General features: G+C 43.3%; 1 protein-coding gene across 1 annotated transcript in view; it reads right to left on the reverse strand.

Moving 5' to 3' along the window:
- Positions 1-296: 296 nt before the first annotated feature.
- Positions 297-19959, reverse strand: part of ITGA11 (integrin subunit alpha 11) — a 255723-nt gene continuing 236060 nt past the window's right edge. Inside the window, exons 27-30 of the mRNA XM_089662070.1 lie at positions 18327-18437; positions 16110-16205; positions 11771-11884; positions 297-3861 (exon numbers count right to left, since the gene is read on the reverse strand). Coding sequence (XP_089518196.1) covers positions 3802-3861; positions 11771-11884; positions 16110-16205; positions 18327-18437 — 381 coding nt within the window. The 3' untranslated portion in view covers positions 297-3801. The remainder of the gene's footprint in view (positions 3862-11770; positions 11885-16109; positions 16206-18326; positions 18438-19959) is intronic.

The raw sequence follows: 19959 nt of genomic DNA on the forward strand, positions 1-19959 counted from the left end.
CGGCCAATCTAATTATCACAGGAGTCCGAGATTGTTTTCAGTGATCAAAAGAGCCCTGACACACAATGCCATCCATGAGTTACACTGAGAAACAAAACATTTCATCTTTGTGACACTTAAATAGAATTTTCATAATAATTTGGAACACGGTGTATATATATATATATATATATATATATATATAATTAAAAAAAAATTAAATATGTGTGTATATATATATATATATATATAAAAAATTTTAATTAATAAATAAATAAGTAAATAAAAGTTTTAAGAAGGAAAAACAATTCTCAGCATCACTTTAATAATAGCATTTATTCTTAAATAGCACGAAATACAAAAGAACAGGAGACAGACATAGAACATTACGAGGTGTGAAGCTGCAGAGAGATCCGTCCTGTGATACTACATGGAAATGTATTTTTTGTGGGAATGGGGCAAAGTTGAATGTTCTCGGGCTTTATTCTGTAGGGACTGAATGTGTGAATAGGAAAATACTGCATTGTGTCCACTAGATGGAGATGGTGAGCATCCTTTTTTTTTTTAAAAGTGGTTCTTGGCGCCGCCTAGTGGCCACAATTCAGTATTTTCCCATTTCGCACATTTGATCTGCCCAGAATAAAGTGTGCAGTTTCGACGGATGGACAGCAATGCAAATTTTATTTATTTTTTTTTTTACATAAATACACCCCCATGTGTGACCAAAACAGGTCAATAATAGTGGTCATAAATCGGGTCCGGTTATCTTTATTTTATGGAGCTGAAGTGCAAACCGCCCCTGCAGAAAGAAACGCATGGAAAAATCCAACAAGTCCATTCCTGATCCCTGACTCTGATCTGGCATTGCTTACAAAGAGCCCCTGTGGTCTCCGTGGCTGTGGTGCCCCATGTGGCCGGTGTAGCTGTCAGCACCTGGCTCACCTGCTGGTGGCAATGTGCAGAAGGTTGTAGTTTCAGTGTCTACCAGAGGGTGTCTTCCAGCAGTCAGCAGATCCCAGTAATCAAATTCCACCTGAAGCTGGCTGCTGGGAAGGTATTTAGGTCCTCCCCTACTAGTGCTAGTTATCAGCACCTGGATCACCTGCTGGTGGCAATGTGTAGAAGGTTGTAGTTTCAGTGTCTACCAGAGGGTGTCTCCCAGCAGCCAGCAGATCTCAGTAATCAGTTTCAACCTGATGCTGGCTGCTGGGAAGGTATTTAGGTCCTTCCCTACTAGTGCTATCAGCACCTGGATCACCTGCTGGTGGCACTGTGCAGGAGGTTGTAGTTTCAGTGTCCATGAGCAGGTGTCTTCCAGCAGTCAGCAGATCCCAGTAATCAAATTCCACCTGAAGCTGGCTGCTGGGAAGGTATTGAGGTCCTCCCCTACTAGTGCTAGCTATCAGCACCTGGATGACCTGCTGGTGGCACTGTGCAGAAGGTTGTAGTTTCAGTGTCCACCAGCGGGCGTGTCCCAGCAGACAGCAGATCCCAGTAATCAGTTTCCACCTGATACTGGCTGCTGGGAAGGTATTTAATTCCTCTCCCTCTAGTGCTAGCTATCAGCACCTGGATCACCTGCTGGTGGCACTGTGCAGAAGGTTGTAGTTTCAGTGTCCACCAGCGGGCATGTCCCAGCAGCCAGCAGATCCCAGTAATCAAATTCCACCTGATGCTGGCTGCTGGGAGGGTATTTAGGCCTTCTCTTACTAGTGCCGCACACTCCAGTGTTTTGCTTGCTGCCAGATCCTGCTAGCTGTTATCTCGTTCTCGCCCTTTACTCTATACCCTGCATCCTGCTGCCTTGCAATCAAGCTACTTTTGGTAAAACACATGAAAGGGGAGCCATCCCAGATGGAGACCGTGTTAGTGTGCAGCTGTACTATTTGATATATCAGTAAAGACTTTTTTCAGATTGGATGATGGTCTGCAGTTCACCTTATTACAGTTCAAAGCGGTATTAAACCCCAAAGCAAATATTTAATATATTGCAGCTTAGATGTGACGGCTGCATTAGTTGTTTTTAGGCTTTCTTTCTTCTTATTTCATCTGGTGATCAGGCCAGGAAGTCTGTTGTTTTTCAAAAGAACAAGCTCTCCTGCAGATGTAGCCGTTACAGGGAGGAGACAAACCATTTAACACTGACAGGGGTGCTTAGAATGATCAGATTTTATTTATGTAAAAACTTTATCCCAAAAAGAAACCGAACTGTTTGCTGTAACTGATTATAAAATGTTAGCCGGAGTTTTAATTCGTTATGCAGGCCATAGACGGGTCGAAAACCGTCCGTTTTTAAAAAAACAAAACAAAAAAAAAACGAAAAATCAGTTGTTCAATAGGCCGACGTTACCACCAACGGTAAAAAAAAATTGGACGATTTTCGTCCCGTCTACGGCCGGCATTTAATTACTTCTGTCCCTGCAGAGAGCTCCGCTATTATATTTAACATGAAAAAGTCTTGCAGTTGCAACAATGTATCCATTTGTATCCATTTTAGATACAGATGTTTTTTTCGGATACAAATAGATACATTGTTGCAACTGCAAGACTTTTTCATGTCAAATATAATAGCGGACTGGAATTCTTATTCTTTTTCCTTCTTCTTTTTCTTCTTCTTGAAGGTCACGGCTCATGCGCAGATTTTTTATCGGTAAAACGATCGGCTGATTTGCCCATCATTGCCGGGAAAATCGGCCGATTGGCAAAATCAGACGATTTATTCCAACTTTACCGATAAAAAAAGGGCCAAAACCCAACCTATTAACCCACCCCGAGAAATCGGCCGATTTTCGACCCATCTATGGCCTGCATTAGTGTATCTAAAGCTGCTACTCCATCTAATACTACCCCCAGACTGACAATGCTGCTGCCCAAAGCTGCCCCTGTGCTCCGTCATCCAGAATGGGGTCGCTCTAATACAGGGCCAGATCACCAGGTGAAAACAGCCTTAAAAAAAAAAAAAAAAAAAAAGAAAACTAATGCAGCCGCCACCTCTAATAACTGGCAAGCTGCAATGTATGACATTGTTGGTTTTGGGTTTAATACCGCTTCAAAGGTTAGTATGGCACTATAAAAGCGATACATAGTTACAAGCCTCTCCCTTTGTAAAATGTTGCTATTTTTTATTCTTGTTCCAAAAAATTCTGCTCTTTTGTTCTCATCTTTCAAAAGTCCCCCCCCCCCCATTGATTTTTTTTCTTTGATAAAGACCTGGGGGAAAAGATGAACAAAAAAAATAAAAACCACAAAAAAACAAACCAAGAAGTTGTACAGTTCACCGCGTCTTTGTAAATAGAAACATCCAGAAATGATCTTATGTGATCCCCCCGGACGCGTTGCGTCATCCTCTTCCCTGGCCAGGTTACACCGGCATGCTAATATTAAACCGATAAAAAACAAAAATCAAACTAGAAAACACAAGGAATGATTTCAGACACGGAGTCCAGGGACGCGGACTCCACCGATCGGTAGTGACGAAGTTGGCTGATCCCTGAGCAGAACCTGTCAGAGCTTTTTTTTTTTTTTTTTGTTTTGTTTTTTTTTACAAGTTCAGTTCTTTTGGCTGAAAGTTCAGTGAATGTTCGATCAATAATGATAGAAATAAATAGAGGCCGAGGGTGGAAGCGGGAGCTCGTTCGTCCTGTTCCCTGAGGTAGCCTCTGCTGGTGAAGTCAGAGCTACCGGCTCAGTCTTGTGCAAGAAGGCATCTGTCCATTTGTCTTCTATCGTCGGTTCTCCAGCCAGCTTCTCCCTCTGGTCCCTATAGGTTTGAATATATAGGCGCGTGTGCGGGCTGCGGCCGACCCTTCAGCCTTCCTCGACTCACTCTAGAACTTTGTCTTCTTCCTCTCTCTCGTGGTGACTGCGTTTAAAGAAACCCAACTGTAGACCGGGAAAAAGACAAGCCGTTACTATACAACGCCGGGGTAAAATTCAACTAGAACGAGCTGCTGAAACAGTTAGGGCCCCTATGAAACTGCATGTTCTGTGCTAAAACGAACGTTATTAGGCTGTTTTCTCTCCAGGTTGAATGTTATTCTGAATTATGGCCAATAGGTGAAGCTGATGACCACAGTGACTATGGAACATCAGCTCCATCTAGTGGCCATATTGTAGTAGTTTACTAATTATTAAATTCAGTATTAATGAAAAAAACATTCAACCTGGAGAGAAAATACTCTCATTTATTTGTATTTATTTATTACGGGTATTTATATGGCAACAACCATTTACACAGCACGTTATATATATTCTACATTGACACCAGTCCCTGCCCCCTAGGAGCTCACAATCACTATCTCACAAAACATAATGCTATTAGGCTATTTTCTCTCCAGGTTGAATGTCATTCTGAATTATGGCCAATAGATGGAGCTGATGAGCACAGTGACTATGGAACATCAGCTCCGTCTAGTGGCCATAATGTAGTATTTTACTAATTATTAAATTCAGTATTAATGAAAAAAACATTCAACCTGGAGAGAAAATACTCTCATTTATTTGTATTTATTTATTACGGGTATTTATATGGCAACAACCATTTACACAGCACGTTATATATATTCTACATTGACACCAGTCCCTGCCCCCTAGGAGCTCACAATCACTATCTCACAAAACATAATGCTATTAGGCTATTTTCTCTCCAGGTTGAATGTCATTCTGAATTATGGCCAATAGATGGAGCTGATGAGCACAGTGACTATGGAACATCAGCTCCGTCTAGTGGCCATAATGTAGTATTTTACTAATTATTAAATTCAGTATTAATGAAAAAAACATTCAACCTGGAAAGAAAATACTCTCATTTATTTGTATTTATTACGGGTATTTATATGGCAACAACCATTTACACAGCATGTTTTATATATTCTACATTGACACCAGTCTCTACGAGGGTGGAAGCGGGAGCTTACCGTCACTATCTCACAAAACATAATGCTATTAGGCTATTTTCTCTCCAGGTTGAATGTTATTCTGAATTATGGCCAATAGATGGAGCTGGTGACCACAGTGACTATGGAACATCAGCTCCATCTAGTGGCCATAATGTAGTATTTTACTAATTATAATATTCAGTATTAAATAAAAAAAACATTCAACCTGGAGAGAAAATACCCTTATTTATTTGTATTTATTTACTATGGGTATTTATATGGCACCAACCATTTACACAGCACTTTACATATATTCTACATTGACACTAGTTCCTGCCCCCTAGGAGCTTACAGTCACTATCTCACAACACATAATGCTGTTAGACAATTTTTTCGCCTGTGAAAAGTAAGGATAAAACAAATGTTATTAGGCTATTTTCTCTCCAGGTTGAATGTTATTCTGAATTATGGCCAAAAGATAGAGCTGATGACCACAGTGAATGATGAACATCAGCTCCATCTAGTGCCCATAATGTAGTATTTTACTAATTATATTTAGAATTAATTAAAAAACATTCAACCTGGAGAGAAAATATCCTCATTTATTTCTATTTATTTATTTATTATGGGTATTTATATGGCACCAACCATTTATAAAGCACTTTACTTATATTCTACATTAACACCAGTCCCTGCACCCTAGGAGCTTACAGTCACTATCTCACAAAACATAATGTTATTAGACTATTTTCTCTCCAGGTTGAAAGTCATCTTTCATTAGGGTCACTAGATGAAGCTGATGAACACAGTGAATAATGAACATCCGCTCCATCTACTGGCCATAATGTAGTATTTTACTAATTATATTTAGTATTAATAAAAAAAATTCAACCGGAAGAGAAAATACCCTCAATTATTTCTATTTATTTATTATGGGTATTTATATGGCACCAACTATTTATACAGCACTTTACATATATTCTGCATTGACACCAGTCCCTGCCCCCTAGGAGCTTACAGTCACTATTTCACAAAACATAATGCTGTTAGACAATTTTTTCCCCTGTGAAAAGTAAGGATAAACCGAATATTATTAGGCTATTTTCTCTCCAGGTTGAATGTTATTCTGAATTATGGCCAATAGATGGAGCTGATGACCACAGTGAATGATGAACATCAGCTCCATCTAGTGCCCATAATGTAGTATTTTACTAATTATATTTAGAATTAATTAAAAAAGCATTCAACCTGGAGAGAAAATACCCTCATTTATTTCTATTTACTTATTATGGGTATTTATATGGTGCCAACCACTGACACAGCACTTTACAAATATTCTACATTGACATCAGTCTCTGCCCCCAGGAGCTTATAGTCGCTATCTCACAAAACATAATGCTGTTAGACAATTTTTCCCCTGTGAAAAGTAAGGCTAAAACGAATGTTATTAGGCCGTTTTCTCTCCAGGTTGAATATTATTCTGAATTATGGCCAATAGATGGAGCTGATGAGCACAGTGACTATGGAACATCAGCTCCGTCTAGTGGCCATAATGTAGTATTTTACTAATTATTAAATTCAGTATTAATGAAAAAAACATTCAACCTGGAGAGAAAATACTCTCATTTATTTGTATTTATTTATTACGGGTATTTATATGGCAACAACCATTTACACAGCACGTTATATATATTCTACATTGACACCAGTCCCTGCCCCCTAGGAGCTCACAATCACTATCTCACAAAACATAATGCTATTAGGCTATTTTCTCTCCAGGTTGAATGTCATTCTGAATTATGGCCAATAGATGGAGCTGATGACCACAGTGACTATGGAACATCAGCTCCATCTAGTGGCCATATTGTAGTAGTTTACTAATTATTAAATTCAGTATTAATGAAAAAAAACATTCAACCTGGAGAGAAAATACTCTCATTTATTTGTATTTATTTATTACGGGTATTTATATGGCAACAACCATTTACACAGCACGTTATATATATTCTACATTGACACCAGTCTCTACGAGGGTGGAAGCGGGAGCTTACCGTCACTATCTCACAAAACATAATGCTATTAGGCTATTTTCTCTCCAGGTTGAATGTCATTCTGAATTATGGCCAATAGATGGAGCTGATGACCACAGTGACTATGGAACATCAGCTCCGTCTAGTGGCCATAATGTAGTATTTTACTAATTATTATATTCAGTATTAAATTAAAAAAAACATTCAACCTGGAGAGAAAATACCCTCATTTATTTGTATTTATTTACTATGGGTATTTATATGGCACCAACCATTTACACAGCACTTTACATATATTTTACATTGACACCAGTCCCTGCCCCCTAGGAGCTTACAGTCACTATTTCACAAAACATAATGCTATTAGACAATTTTTTTCCCTGTGAAAAGTAAGGCTAAAACAAATGTTATTAGGCTATTTCTCTCCAGGTTGAATGTTATTCTGCATTATGGCCAATAGATGGAGCTGATGACCACAGTGAATATGGAACAACAGCTCCGTCTAGTGGCCATAATTTAGTATTTTACTAATTATTATATTTAGTATTAATTAAAAAAAACATTCAACCTGGAGAGAAAATACCCTCATTTATTTATATTTATTTATTACGGGTATTTATATGGTGCCAACCGTTTACACAGCACTTTACATATATTCTACATTGACACCAGTCCCTGCCCCCTAAGAGCTCACAGTCACTATCTCAGAAAACAATGTTATTAGGCTATTTTCTCTCCAGGTTGAATGCTATTCAGCATTATGGCCAACAGATGGAGCTGATGACCACAGTGACTATGGAACATCAGCTCCATCTAGTGGCCATAATGTAGTATTTTACTAATTATTAAATTCAGTATTGATTAAAAAAAACATTCAACCTGGAGAGTAAATACCGTTCTCTATACCAACTGCGTACAGAACGCCTCCAGGTTGCCATATTGAATTGAATTTTACAGAAAATGAAAGTGGCTGCGGATTTGAAAACGAAGGGTTGTTTTTAACAAAATTAAAATAAAAGAAATTAAATTACATTATTAAAATATAACATAGCTTGTGTAGCAAATGTATAGGCTATAACTTTTTTATTTACTCTTTTTTTTTTTCTTCTTTCTACAAACATGAGGTTACCCTTTAAAAACACATTTGTAGGATGATGGTACAAATGCTACAACTGAAATATATATATATACACAGTGAGGAACAGAAGTATTTGAACCCCCTGCGATTCTGCAAGTTCTCCCACTTCTCCATCATGGAGGGCTCTGACATTCACATTGTAGGTGCATTCCCACTCTGAGAGACAGAATTAAAAAAAAACTAATTCAGGAAATCCCATTGTATGATTTGCAAAGAATGTATTTGTCTCGCACTGCTGAACAGAAGTATTTGAACCCCTGAGAAGATCCGTGTTAATATTTGGTACAGAAGCCTTTGTCTGCAATTACAGAGGTCAGACGTTTCCTGTAGTTCCTGACCAGGTTTGCACTGCAACAGGGATTTTGGCCGACTCCTCCACACCGATCTCCTCTAGATCTGTCAGGTTTCGGGGCTGTCGCTGAGCAACACGGAGTTTCAGCTCCCTCCAAAGATGTTCTATTGGATTTAGGTGTGGAGACTGGCTAGGCCACTCCAGAACCTGGATATGCTTCTTACGGAACCACTCCTTGGTTCTCCTGGCTGTGTGCTTCGGGTCGTTGTCATGTTGGAAGACCCAGCCACGACCCATCTTCAATGCTCTGACTGAGGGAAGGAGGTTGTTGTACAAAATCTCACAATAAATGGCCCCATTCATCCTCTCCTTAATACAGTGCAGTGGTCCTGTCCCCTTCGCAGAAAAGCACCCCCAAAGCATGATGTTACCACCCCCATGCTTCACAGTAGGGATGGTGTTCTTGGGATGCAACTCATCCCTCTTTTTCCTCCAAACACGACGAGTGAAGTTTAGACCAAAAAGTTCTACTTTGGTCTCATCTGACCACATGACTTTCTCCCATGCCTCCTCTGGATCATCCAGATGGTCATTGGCAACCTTCAGACGGGCCTGGACATGTGATGACTTGAGCAGGGGAACCATCAGACGGGCCTGGACATGTGATGACTGGAGCAGGGGAACCTTCAGACGGGCCTGGACATGTGATGACTTGAGCAGGGGAACCTTCCGTGCAATGCATGATTTGAAACCATAACGGCGTAGTGTTCTACCGACAGTGACCTGTGAAACTGTGGTCCCAGCTCTCTTCATGTCATTGACCAGCTCCTCCCTTGTAGTTCTGGGCTGATTCCTCACCTTTCTTCTCATCAGTGATACCCCACGAGGTGAGATCTCGCATGGAGCCCCAGTCCGAGGGAGACTGATAGTCATCTTTAGCCTCTTCCATTTTCTAACAATTGCTCCAACAGTTGATCTGTTTTCACCAAGCTGCTTGGCAATTGCCCCGTAGCCCTTTCCAGCCTTGTGGAGGTCCACAATTTTGTCTCTGGTGTCTTTTGACAGCTCTTTGGTCTTGCCCATGGTAGTAGTTGGTGTCTGACTGACTGTGGGGCAGACAGGTGTCTTTAAAGAGCTCAGACAGGTGCTACTAAGTTAGATGAATGAGTGGAGTAGAGATGGACTTTTTAAAGGCGCAGTAACAGGTCTTTGAGAGCCAGAATTCTTGCTGTTTCTTAGGTGTTCAAATACTTCTGTTCAGCCGTGCGAGACAAATACATTCTTTACAAATCATACAATGGGATTTCCTGAACTTTTTTTTTTAATTCTGTCTCTCAGAGTGGGAATGCACCTACAATGTGAGTGTCAGACCCCTCCATGATGGAGAAGTGGGAGAACTTGCAAATTCGCAGGGGGTTCAAATACTTCTGTTCCTCACTGTATATGTGTATTGAATTGAATTTTTAATTGAAAGTGGCTGCAGATTTGAAAACAAAGGATTGTTTTTAACAAAATTAAAATAAATTTAAAAAAAATTAATTACATTATTTAAAATATAACATAGCTTGTGTAGCAAATGTATAGGCTATATGTTTATGTACTCTTTTTTTTGTTTTCTACAAATGTAAAGAGACCCTTTAAAACACATTTGTAGGATGATGGTACAAATGCTACAACTGAATTTTATATATATATATATGTGTGTGTGTGTGTACAGTATGTATGTGTGTATGTATATATATATATATAGTTGTGTTAAAAATAATAGCAGTGTGTTGAAAAAAGTGAATAAAGCTGAAAATCCTTCTAATAGCTTTTATTTCCATCCACACAAATGCATTGGGAACACGACACATTCTATTCCAAATTAAAACATGAAGAATAATATATCAAATTTTTGTTGTTCCTCTAAAAAAATTGAAGAAAAGTGAATATTAGACGGTTCAAAAAAAATCGCCGTGTTTGTATTCTTCTTTACAAACTCAAACATTCACTATATAAACTGAGAAATGTTTGAAGATTTTGCTTTCCTTTGAATGACTTCATGAATATTTGGTTGTAGTCGCACTGTTTCTGAGAACTGCTGTACATCTGTGTTGCATGGAGTCACCCAACTTCTGGCCCCTGTGATCAGGTATTCCAGCCCAGGATGATTGGACCACATTCCACAGTTCTTCTCTATTTCTTTGTTTTGCCTCAGAAACGGCATTTTTGATGTCACCCCACAAGTTTTCTATTGGATTAAGATCCGGGGATTGGGCTGGCCACTCCATAACGTCCATCTTGTTGGTCTGGAACCAAGATGTTGCCCGTTTACTGGTGTGTTTGGGGTCGTTGTCTTGTTGGAACACCCATTTCAAGGGCATTTCCTCTTCAGCATAAGGCAGCATGACCTCTTCAAGTATTCTGATGGATTCAAACTGATCCATGATCCCTGGTATGCGATAAATAGGCCCAACACCGTAGTATGAGAAACATCCCCATATCATGATGCTTGCACCACCATGCTTCACAGTGTACTGTGGCTTGAATTCAGTGTTTGGGGGTCGTCTGACAAACTGTCTCTGCCCACTAGACCCAAAAAGAACAATCTTACTTTCATCAGTCCACATAATGTTGCGCCATTTCTCTTTAGGCCAGTCAATGTGCTCTTTGGCAGATTGTAACCTCTTCAGCACACGTCTTTTTCCCAACAGTGGGACTTTGCGGGGACTTCTTGCAGATAGCTTGGCTTCACATAGGCGTCTTCTAATTGTAACAGTCCTCACAGGGAACGTCACACCTTCTTTCATCTTCCTGGAGCTGATTGTTGGCTGAGTCCTCACAGGGAACGTCACACCTTCTTTCATCTTCCTGGAGCTGATTGTTGGCTGAGTCCGCACCATTTTGGCTATTCTTCTATCCATTCCAATGGTAGTTTTTCGCTTTCTTCCACGTCTTTCAGGTTTTGGTTGCCATTTTAAAGCATTTGCGATCATTTTAGCTGAGCAGCCGATCATTTTCTGCACTTCTTTATATGTTTTCCCCTCTCCAATCAACTTTTTTAATCAAGGTACGCTGTTCTTCTGAACAATGTCTGGAACGGCCCATTTTCCTCAGAATTTCAGAGAGAAATGCACTGTAACCAGCATGTACAACATTTGCTGCCTTCCTTCCTTAAATAAGGGCAATAATTGCCACCTGTTTTTCAAAGAATGAATGACCTCACTAATAGAACTCCACACTGCTATTATTTTGAACACGCCCCTTTCAATGAGTGATTCAATCACACAGAATCAGCAGCATGCATGTCATGACTGTTGGGTCTGTTGGATTTCTATTACTCTACTACACCTGCTAGCAAATTATTTGCCATGTAGAAATATCATTTCTACCAAAAACAGTGATTGATCCGGTTAGTGATGTCTGACTGCTATTATTTTGAACACAACTGTATGTATGAACTGTACTTTACCTTCCAAAGGGCCAGCACTAGAAGAGCCAATAGCAGCAGGCCACCTAATGTACTGATGATGATAATCCATATAGGAACTTCCCATTCTTCCTGCTTGGAAATTTCCAGTACGATCTATAGATTAGACAAGAATAACTCTTATATTTGTGGATAATAATACTGTATATAATAAAGAATGCTCAGGATAAAATATAAAAAACAAAACAAAAAAAAACAAAACAATACTGCCATGTGTCCAGCAGGTGGCAGCAGAGTTGTGCGTTAGGCCATGTCCCATCTTGCCCACACAGCATAGATTGGTTAGACAATAATTTATTATATTTAGTTATCTTTATGTAACTTTCTTTAAAAAATATTATATTCTCCACCTGAGAATCCCGTACAGAAAAAATAAACACTTTTCAGGCACAGTTATATTGTTATGCTGCCTGCCCATGAAAGGGAGAATCGATCCACCTGAGCGATCCCACCAGGAAGCTGTCACCAGGATTGACAACTGTCAGTAAATTTACAGACAGTTTGTACAAATCTGTGATTTTTTACAACTGTCCATAAATGTCTTTTACGGACATTTTCTGTCTATAAAAATATGGGAATTTTGGTCTCTCTGTGGAGGGGCCCCTGAACTGGAGTTGGCAATGGAGAGCCTCCATAGAGAAGCTGCCACTTCCAGTTCAGGGGCCCTTCCATGGAGAGATTGCCACCTTCAGTCCAGGGGCCCCTTCATGGAGAGAGTGCCACCTTCAGTCCAGGGGCCCTTCCATGGAGAGATTGCCACCTTCAGTTCAAGGCCCCCCACCCATAGAGACTGCCACCTCTAGTCCAGGGGCCCCTCCATAAAGAGATTGCCACCTTCAGTTAAAGGAGCTCATCCATAGAGAGACTGCTACTTCAGGCCCTGGACCCCTCCATAGAGAAATTGCCACTTCCAGTCCAGGGGCCACTCCATGGAGAGATTGCCACATTCAGTCCCTGGACCCCTCCATAGAGAGACTGCCACGTCCAGTCCAGGGGCCCTTCAATGGAGAGATTGCAACCTTCGGTCTAGGGGCTCCTCAATAGAAAAAATGCCACCTCTAGTCCAGGGTCCCCTCCATAGAGAGATCTCCACCTCCAGTCTAGGGTCCCCTCTATAGAGAAATTGCCACCTCTAGTCCAGGGGCCCCTCCAAAGAGATATTTCCACATTCACTACTGGGGCCCCTCCATAGAGAAACTGCCAACATCAGTCCAGGGGCCCCTCCATTGAAAAGATTTCCACAATCAGTCCAAGGGCCCCTCCATAGAGAGATTTCCACCTCCAGTCCGGGGGCCCCTCCATAGAGAGACTGCCACATTCAGTCCCGGGGCCCATCCATAGAGAGATTGCCACATACAGTCCCGGGGCCCCTCCATAGAGAGATTGCCACCTACAGTCCAGGGGCCCTTCCATAGAGAAATTGCCACTACCAGTCCAGGGGCCCCTCTATAGAGAAACTGTCACTATCAGTCCAGGGGCCCCTTCATTGGAAAGATTTCCACATTCAGTCCAAGGGCCCCTCCATAGAGAAATTGCCATCTCCAGTCCAGGGGTCCCTTCATAGAGAGACTGCCACATTCAGTCCCGGGGCCCCTCCATAGAGGTGGGGCTACTACACCGCTACTACACCTCTACTACACCACTACTACACCTCTACTACACTGCTACCACACCACTACTACAAAACTACTACACCTCTACTACACTGCTAACTACACCACTACTACAAAGCTACTACACCACTACTACACTGCTACCACACCACTACAAAACTTCCTAGAGAGACTACCACATTACGTCCCGGGGCCCCTCCATAGAGGAGGGGCTACTACACCAGTACTACACCGTTATCACACCTCTACCACACCACTACTACAGTGATTTCCACTAGCTCCTGGGTCCCGTGTGGAGTGGCTGCCCTGCTGCATTGTGAACACAGGAGGTCGTCATTCAGAGATCCCAGTTGTACTTTCTCAGCCAATGCGAGGAGCTCTGTGATTGGACGAGGTGGAGAACATAGGACTGGGTGGAGTCGGTATGAGATGATCCCGGGAGAACCCGGGATCTCTGCTTGTTGTTCTACATTCTGAGTGACGAGGACTTTGCACATTCCAGGCCGGGGCTGACCGTCCAATCAGGACCAAGTCTGGTCTCTTTAGATGACTACCTCTGTGACCAAGCCCCCCGGTGGGCGGGGCGAAGCACATCAGCGGGGCGTGACCAGAGCGGTGGCCAAGGCCATTCCTCAACATTGGACTCCTGGGGTGGGTTGAGTTGCGCCCATCCCTTCCTTTGGATTGGCTGACACTGGAATCGATCGGACTCGTGGTCTCCTCCTCTCACTTGCCGGTGGGACGCTCCTTCTCCTTCCATCCACAGCTGGGAGCCGCAAGGTTTACGTTTTGATGATCTTATACTGAAGGAATGGGATGGTAAACGAACTACGAGGGGCATTCCGGTCCAAGCGGGACTCTTCATTTTCCAGGTACAAGGGATGCCGGCATGGCGCTACTACATGTAGTAGTAAGTGGCAAGTGTGTCCTATAGGCAGTGAATGTGTCGCGGGCCAGTCCAGAGACCGTGAATCAAGATGGCAGACAGCAGTGTTAGTGCGTGCATGGAACCGCGTGCATGGAACCGCGTGCGGTGATGATGTTTCTTGTGTAAAACCCGTGGAGATCTACAGAAGACTTCAAGTGCAGTACGGCGATGAGACGCTCAGCCGCAGTAAGATATTCGAATGGTGGAAACCAGGGGCGGACTGACAACTCATGGGGCCCCCGGGCAATAGGGGATCATGGGGCCCGTGTTCTTGCCCAAACTCAAAAAAGCCTGTGTAAAAGGTACCAGGGGCACCTCATGGGGCCTCCTCTACTGACCCCAGGCCCTCGGGCAGTACCCAAGTTTCCAAATGGTCAGTCTGCCCCTGGTGGAAACATTTCAAAGATGGCGGTCCGTCCGTCAGTCAAGATCCCGGTTGTGGCGGTTCCAGTCATTCCTGTGAACATTCAGCGCGGGGAACGCCTGATCCTGGACCATCAATCATGAAGTTGCACAAGAGATGAATCTTCCCGTGGGAACGGTGACCACAATGATGGAGGTGAAGCCGGCTGTCCTAGGAGGGTTCAGGCGTCCCGACAAATCTCTCTACACCAAAGTTTTCCAGGCATTAGTGACAGGCTGGGATGAGGGTATAAATGTAGCAGGGGAGGATGGCAAAAAATAAATGCAGTTTCCACTCCTTGAAATTTGTTCTTTTAATTTATAAACTCAAAAGTCCCGATGTGACCTGAACAGCCCTCGTATTTGGACCAATCTCCTTTTGGGAATGGGGCATCTTCCTTAGGAGGTCATACTGTTGCTTGCAAAGGGAGTTGGCGTGGGGGTTGTCTGTTCCCCGCATTCACTATATCCGGTCTCTCCGGACCCCGTATTCACTATATCCGCTCTCCCCGGACCCCGCATTCACTATATCCGGTCTCCCCGGACCCCGCATTCACTATATCCGGTCTCCCCGGACCCCGCATTCACAATATCCGCTCTCCTCGGACCCCGCATTCACTATATCCGCTCTCCCCGGACCCCGCATTCACTATATCCACTTTCCCCGGACCCCGCATTCACTATATCCGCTCTCCCCGGACCCCGCATTCACTATATCCGCTTTCCCCGGACCCCGCATTCACTGTATCCGCTCTCCCCGGACCCCGCATTCACTGTATCCGCTCTCCCCGGACCCCGCATTCACTGTATCTGCTCTCCCCGGACCCCGCATTCACTGTATCCGCTCTCCCCGGACCCCGCGTTCACTATATCCGCTCTCCCCGGACCCCGCGTTCACTATATCCGCTCTCCGCAGACCCCGCATTCACTATATCCGCTCTCCCCGGACCCTGTATTCACTATATCCGCTCTCCCCGGACCCCGCATTCACTATATCCGCTCTCCCCGGACCCCGCATTCACTATATCCGCTCTCCGCTGACCCCGCATTCACTATATCCGCTCTCCCCGGACCCTGCATTCACTATATCCGCTCTCCCCGGACCCCGCATTCACTATATCCGCTCTTCCCGGACCCCGCATTCACTATATCCACTCTCCCCCGGACCCCGCATTCACTATATCCGCTCTCCCCGGACCCCGCATTCACTATATCCGCTCTCCCCGGACCCCGCATTCACTATATCCGCTCTCCCCGGACCCCGCATTCACTATATCCACTCTCCCTGGATCCCGAATTCACTAAAAAGGGTTCATACACACAGCCTCAGCTGCTGTAATATCCAGATGGATGTTATTAAATGCAGAAATGGGGTCACCTGGCGGGTGGGCTCCTCCTCTCGGAATATAAACGGACTCTGGAATTTCTGTTGTAATACAGCGATAGTCACCAGATTCACGGAGCGGAATTTAATCTGCAAGAAAAAGCAACGGCCATTAGAGGAAATCATTGGTCGGGATTAGCTGAGATTGACAAAAAGGAAATGAAAAAAAAAAACATTTTGATGGAATAAGGGAGGGCATACGTGTGATGTAGCTCCGCCCCTACATCCACCTGCAGGACCTGTTTGAATCTATAAATAGAAAGCTAGAGCCACCTCCCTCGTACTTGTAGGTCAATGGACTTCGATGGAATGACGGTCCAGGTTTCCTTGTCCATTGTAATAAAGTTTGAGTAGGTATTTTAGCCCTCCCTGTTTAGCTCGTTATTTGCCAGATGTATGTTGCCATGTTGGTGTCAGGAAAATTGTATCAAATACTTACCGTAATTTCCAGTCTTGGAGCCAATCCATAGCAGTCTACTACCACATGTGTGCTGCCATGTTGGTGTCAGGAAAATTGTATCAAATACTTACCGTAATTTTCCAGTCTTGGAGCCAATCCATAGCAGTCTACTACCACATGTGTGCTGCCATGTTGGTGTCAGGAAAATTGTATCAAATACTTACCGTAATTTTCCAGTCTTGGAGCCAATCCATAGCAGTCTACTACCACATGTGTGCTGCCGTGTTGGTGTCAGGAAAATTGTATCAAATACTTACCGTATGTTTTCAATCTTGGAGCTAATCCACAGTAGTCTACTACCACATGTATGCTGCCATGTTGGTGTCAGGAAAATGGAAAATTGTATCAAATACTTACCGTAAGTTTTCAATCTTGGAGCCAATCCACAGTAGTCTACTACCACATGTATGCTGCCGTGTTGGTGTCAGGAAAATTGTATCAAATACTTACCGTAATTTTCCATTCTTCGAGCCAATCCATAGCAGCCTACTACCACATGTGTGCTGCCATGTTGGTGTCAGGAAAATAGAAAATTGTATCAAATACTTACTGTAATTTTCCATTTTTGGAGCCAATCCACAGCAGGCTACTACCACATAAATGATGCCATATTAGCGCCAGGAAAATGGAAAAAATTGTATCAAATACTTACTGTAATTCTCTATTCTTGGAGCCAATCCATAGCAGCCTACTACCACATGTATGCTGCCGTGTTGGTGTCAGGAAAATTGTATCAAATACTTACCGTAATTTTCCATTCTTCGAGCCAATCCACAGCAGCCTACTACCACATGTATGCTGCCATGTTGGTGTCAGGAAAATTGTATCAAATACTTACTGTAATTTTCCATTCTTGGTGCCAATCCATAGCAGCGTACTACCAGATGTATGCTGCCATGTTGGTGTCAGAAAAACAGAAAATTGTATCAAATACTTACTGTAATTTTCCTTTCCTAACGCAGATCCATGGCAGCATATGAACCCTCCCTTTTTTGATCTTGTTATTTTTACGGAGAACGGGGGAGGTTGCTCTAGTTTTCCTTTTATAGATCTGGCTTTGGGTGACCTTATGATCGGTCATGTGTGCCGGGTCGTTGTTTTTTTGTTGTTTTTTTTTTTTACCAACAGGCATCATGATTGATGCTGAATTTACATTTTTTGGTTCTTTTAAATTTTTCAATAGAGGACTGGTCAAATATTTGGGTATCTTTATATCTCATTCATAGAGGGTGGAATCCGTATCTAGGGGGCCCCATTATTGTTAAGGGGGCTTCCAGATTCTAATAAGCCCCTTGCCTGCAGACCCCCACAACTACTGGCCAGGATTGTGGGGAACAGGCCCTTCTACTCATCATCAAGGGGACAAGGTGCTTTGCTAGGGGGGTCCCTCTGGCACGGTACACCCCCATGTTGAGGGCATATGGCCTGGTATGCATGGGAGTGCCCAAATGGTCAGTCCGCCCCTGGACCGAGGTAAGTATGCAGTCATGCTCATAAGGTCTCTACAAGTGTTCTGGTTCTCTGGATGATCTTGGTCAGGGGTGTCAAACTGGTGGCCCTCCAGCTGTTGCGAAACTACAGGTACCATCATGCCTCTGCCTTTGGGAGTCATGCCTGTAACATTCAATCTTACAATGCCTCATGGGATGTGTAGTTTGGCAACAGCTGGAGGGCCACCAGTTTGACACCCATGATCTTGGTAATCATGCGATGGAAGACCGCACTCTCTTCCTACATCTGATGTTCCTTACCGCTTGGAATGTTCTGCTCCACAATCTTCCATGGAGGGTGAGGGTTGCTTCCTGATTGGACACCAAGCTCATAGTGCAATCAATGGAGATGACATCCGAGTTACTGTGATTCTGAAATAAATCATGTATTAATGAACATCACATTATTACCAAAATAATGAAAGTGCCCGGAAATACTAAGGAAGCTGAAGGCTAGAACTTTTAAACTTGGACCCACAATGGTAAAAATTGACACTAAGCCCCTCATTCACAGGGTTGACGCTGCAGACTCATGAATCACAGAGGATTGCTTCATGAGCAGTGGCTGGGCCGTGGTTAGCAGGCGATCAGGAGGTGATAGGAGGGAAAAGACATGGAGCAAAACCTGCGTAATGTAGTGAGTCAAATCCAGAAAATGTATTTTACAAAAATGTATGAAATGTACTCACAGGGGTTAAATGGTGGAATACCGCTGGGTCATTGCACCGTGAGGAAGCCAGCAATCTCTGACGGGAACATCTGTGACTGAAAACATTGATGATCCAGTGGTCACAGCATCACTGCCAGATAGTGAGGACAGTAGACAACCCTGAGTCCTCTCTCCTCTGACGTCACCCTTGGACATGAGGCATAGAATGCGTTTCAAGGTATCTCACATCTTCCTCAGCCCAAGTTTTCTCTGAGACATGTTGGCAGGCAGTATCGCCTGCTGAATGTGACATGGCCTACTTCTTTTGTAATGTTGCAGAGCAAAGCCTTGTGTGCAAATGTGCATGGGGCCATCCGGTGACCATTTGTCAGGATCTGGATCTGCACCTGCAATTTCTTCTGTGTCTGGCAGTATCTCTAGTTGGTGAACCACCTGAGATGCTGAACAGCTCCCTCCCTGATGCCTTAGACCAGCCTTTGTCAACCAGGGTGCCTTCAGGCTTCTTCAGGGGCACCTTGGCAAAATGCCCAAAAATTGTATAATTTTTGTACTAAATCCTGCCCTTTAGTACACAAAGCCACACGTTTTGATTGTGCACTTTTATGACCTTCTAGCTGCCAGCATCCTAACAACCAATGACATCATTAGTTGATAAAGGAGGATGTCGGGTGCATGCAAATCATCCTTGTTTTCCTCTCTCCATCAGCACTGGGGTCACATTAGCAGAGTGAGGGAGAGAAAATGAGAGAGACACACTGGAACATTAGTCAGTATCAGTGTGAAAAGGTGTATTTGCTTTGGAAGAACAAATCACCTCTAACGTTGGGTGTACTGGATGTGTGTAGAATAGGTTTTTTTCATTTTAGATTGGGGTGCCTTGAGATTGTGCAGAATTTGAAAGGATGCCTTGAGATTATCCACAGTTTTAAATTGTGCCTTGACTGAAGAAAGGTTGAGAAACACGGCCTTAGACAACCTTGCCTTGTGTCATGGTTCTCTTGAACCCTTTGCTCCTCCCATGAACTTCCCGTTTAAGCCATATCTTTGCACTTCCTGCTTGTCAGATTATTGAGCTCTCTCCAGTCAATATCTCACTCTTGTCACTCCTGCTGCCAGCTGTATCTTGACTACCGCTCATTACCAACCTTTGGCTTGTTCCCAACCTGCAACCGCTCATTACCAACCTTTGGCTTGTTCCCAACCTGCAACCGCTTGTTACCAACC

This window comes from Staurois parvus, unplaced genomic scaffold (assembly GCF_062004578.1).
Source record: "Staurois parvus isolate SC_StPar_1 unplaced genomic scaffold, SC_StPar_1.0 ptg001422l, whole genome shotgun sequence".
NCBI classification, from domain to species: domain Eukaryota; kingdom Metazoa; phylum Chordata; class Amphibia; order Anura; family Ranidae; genus Staurois; species Staurois parvus.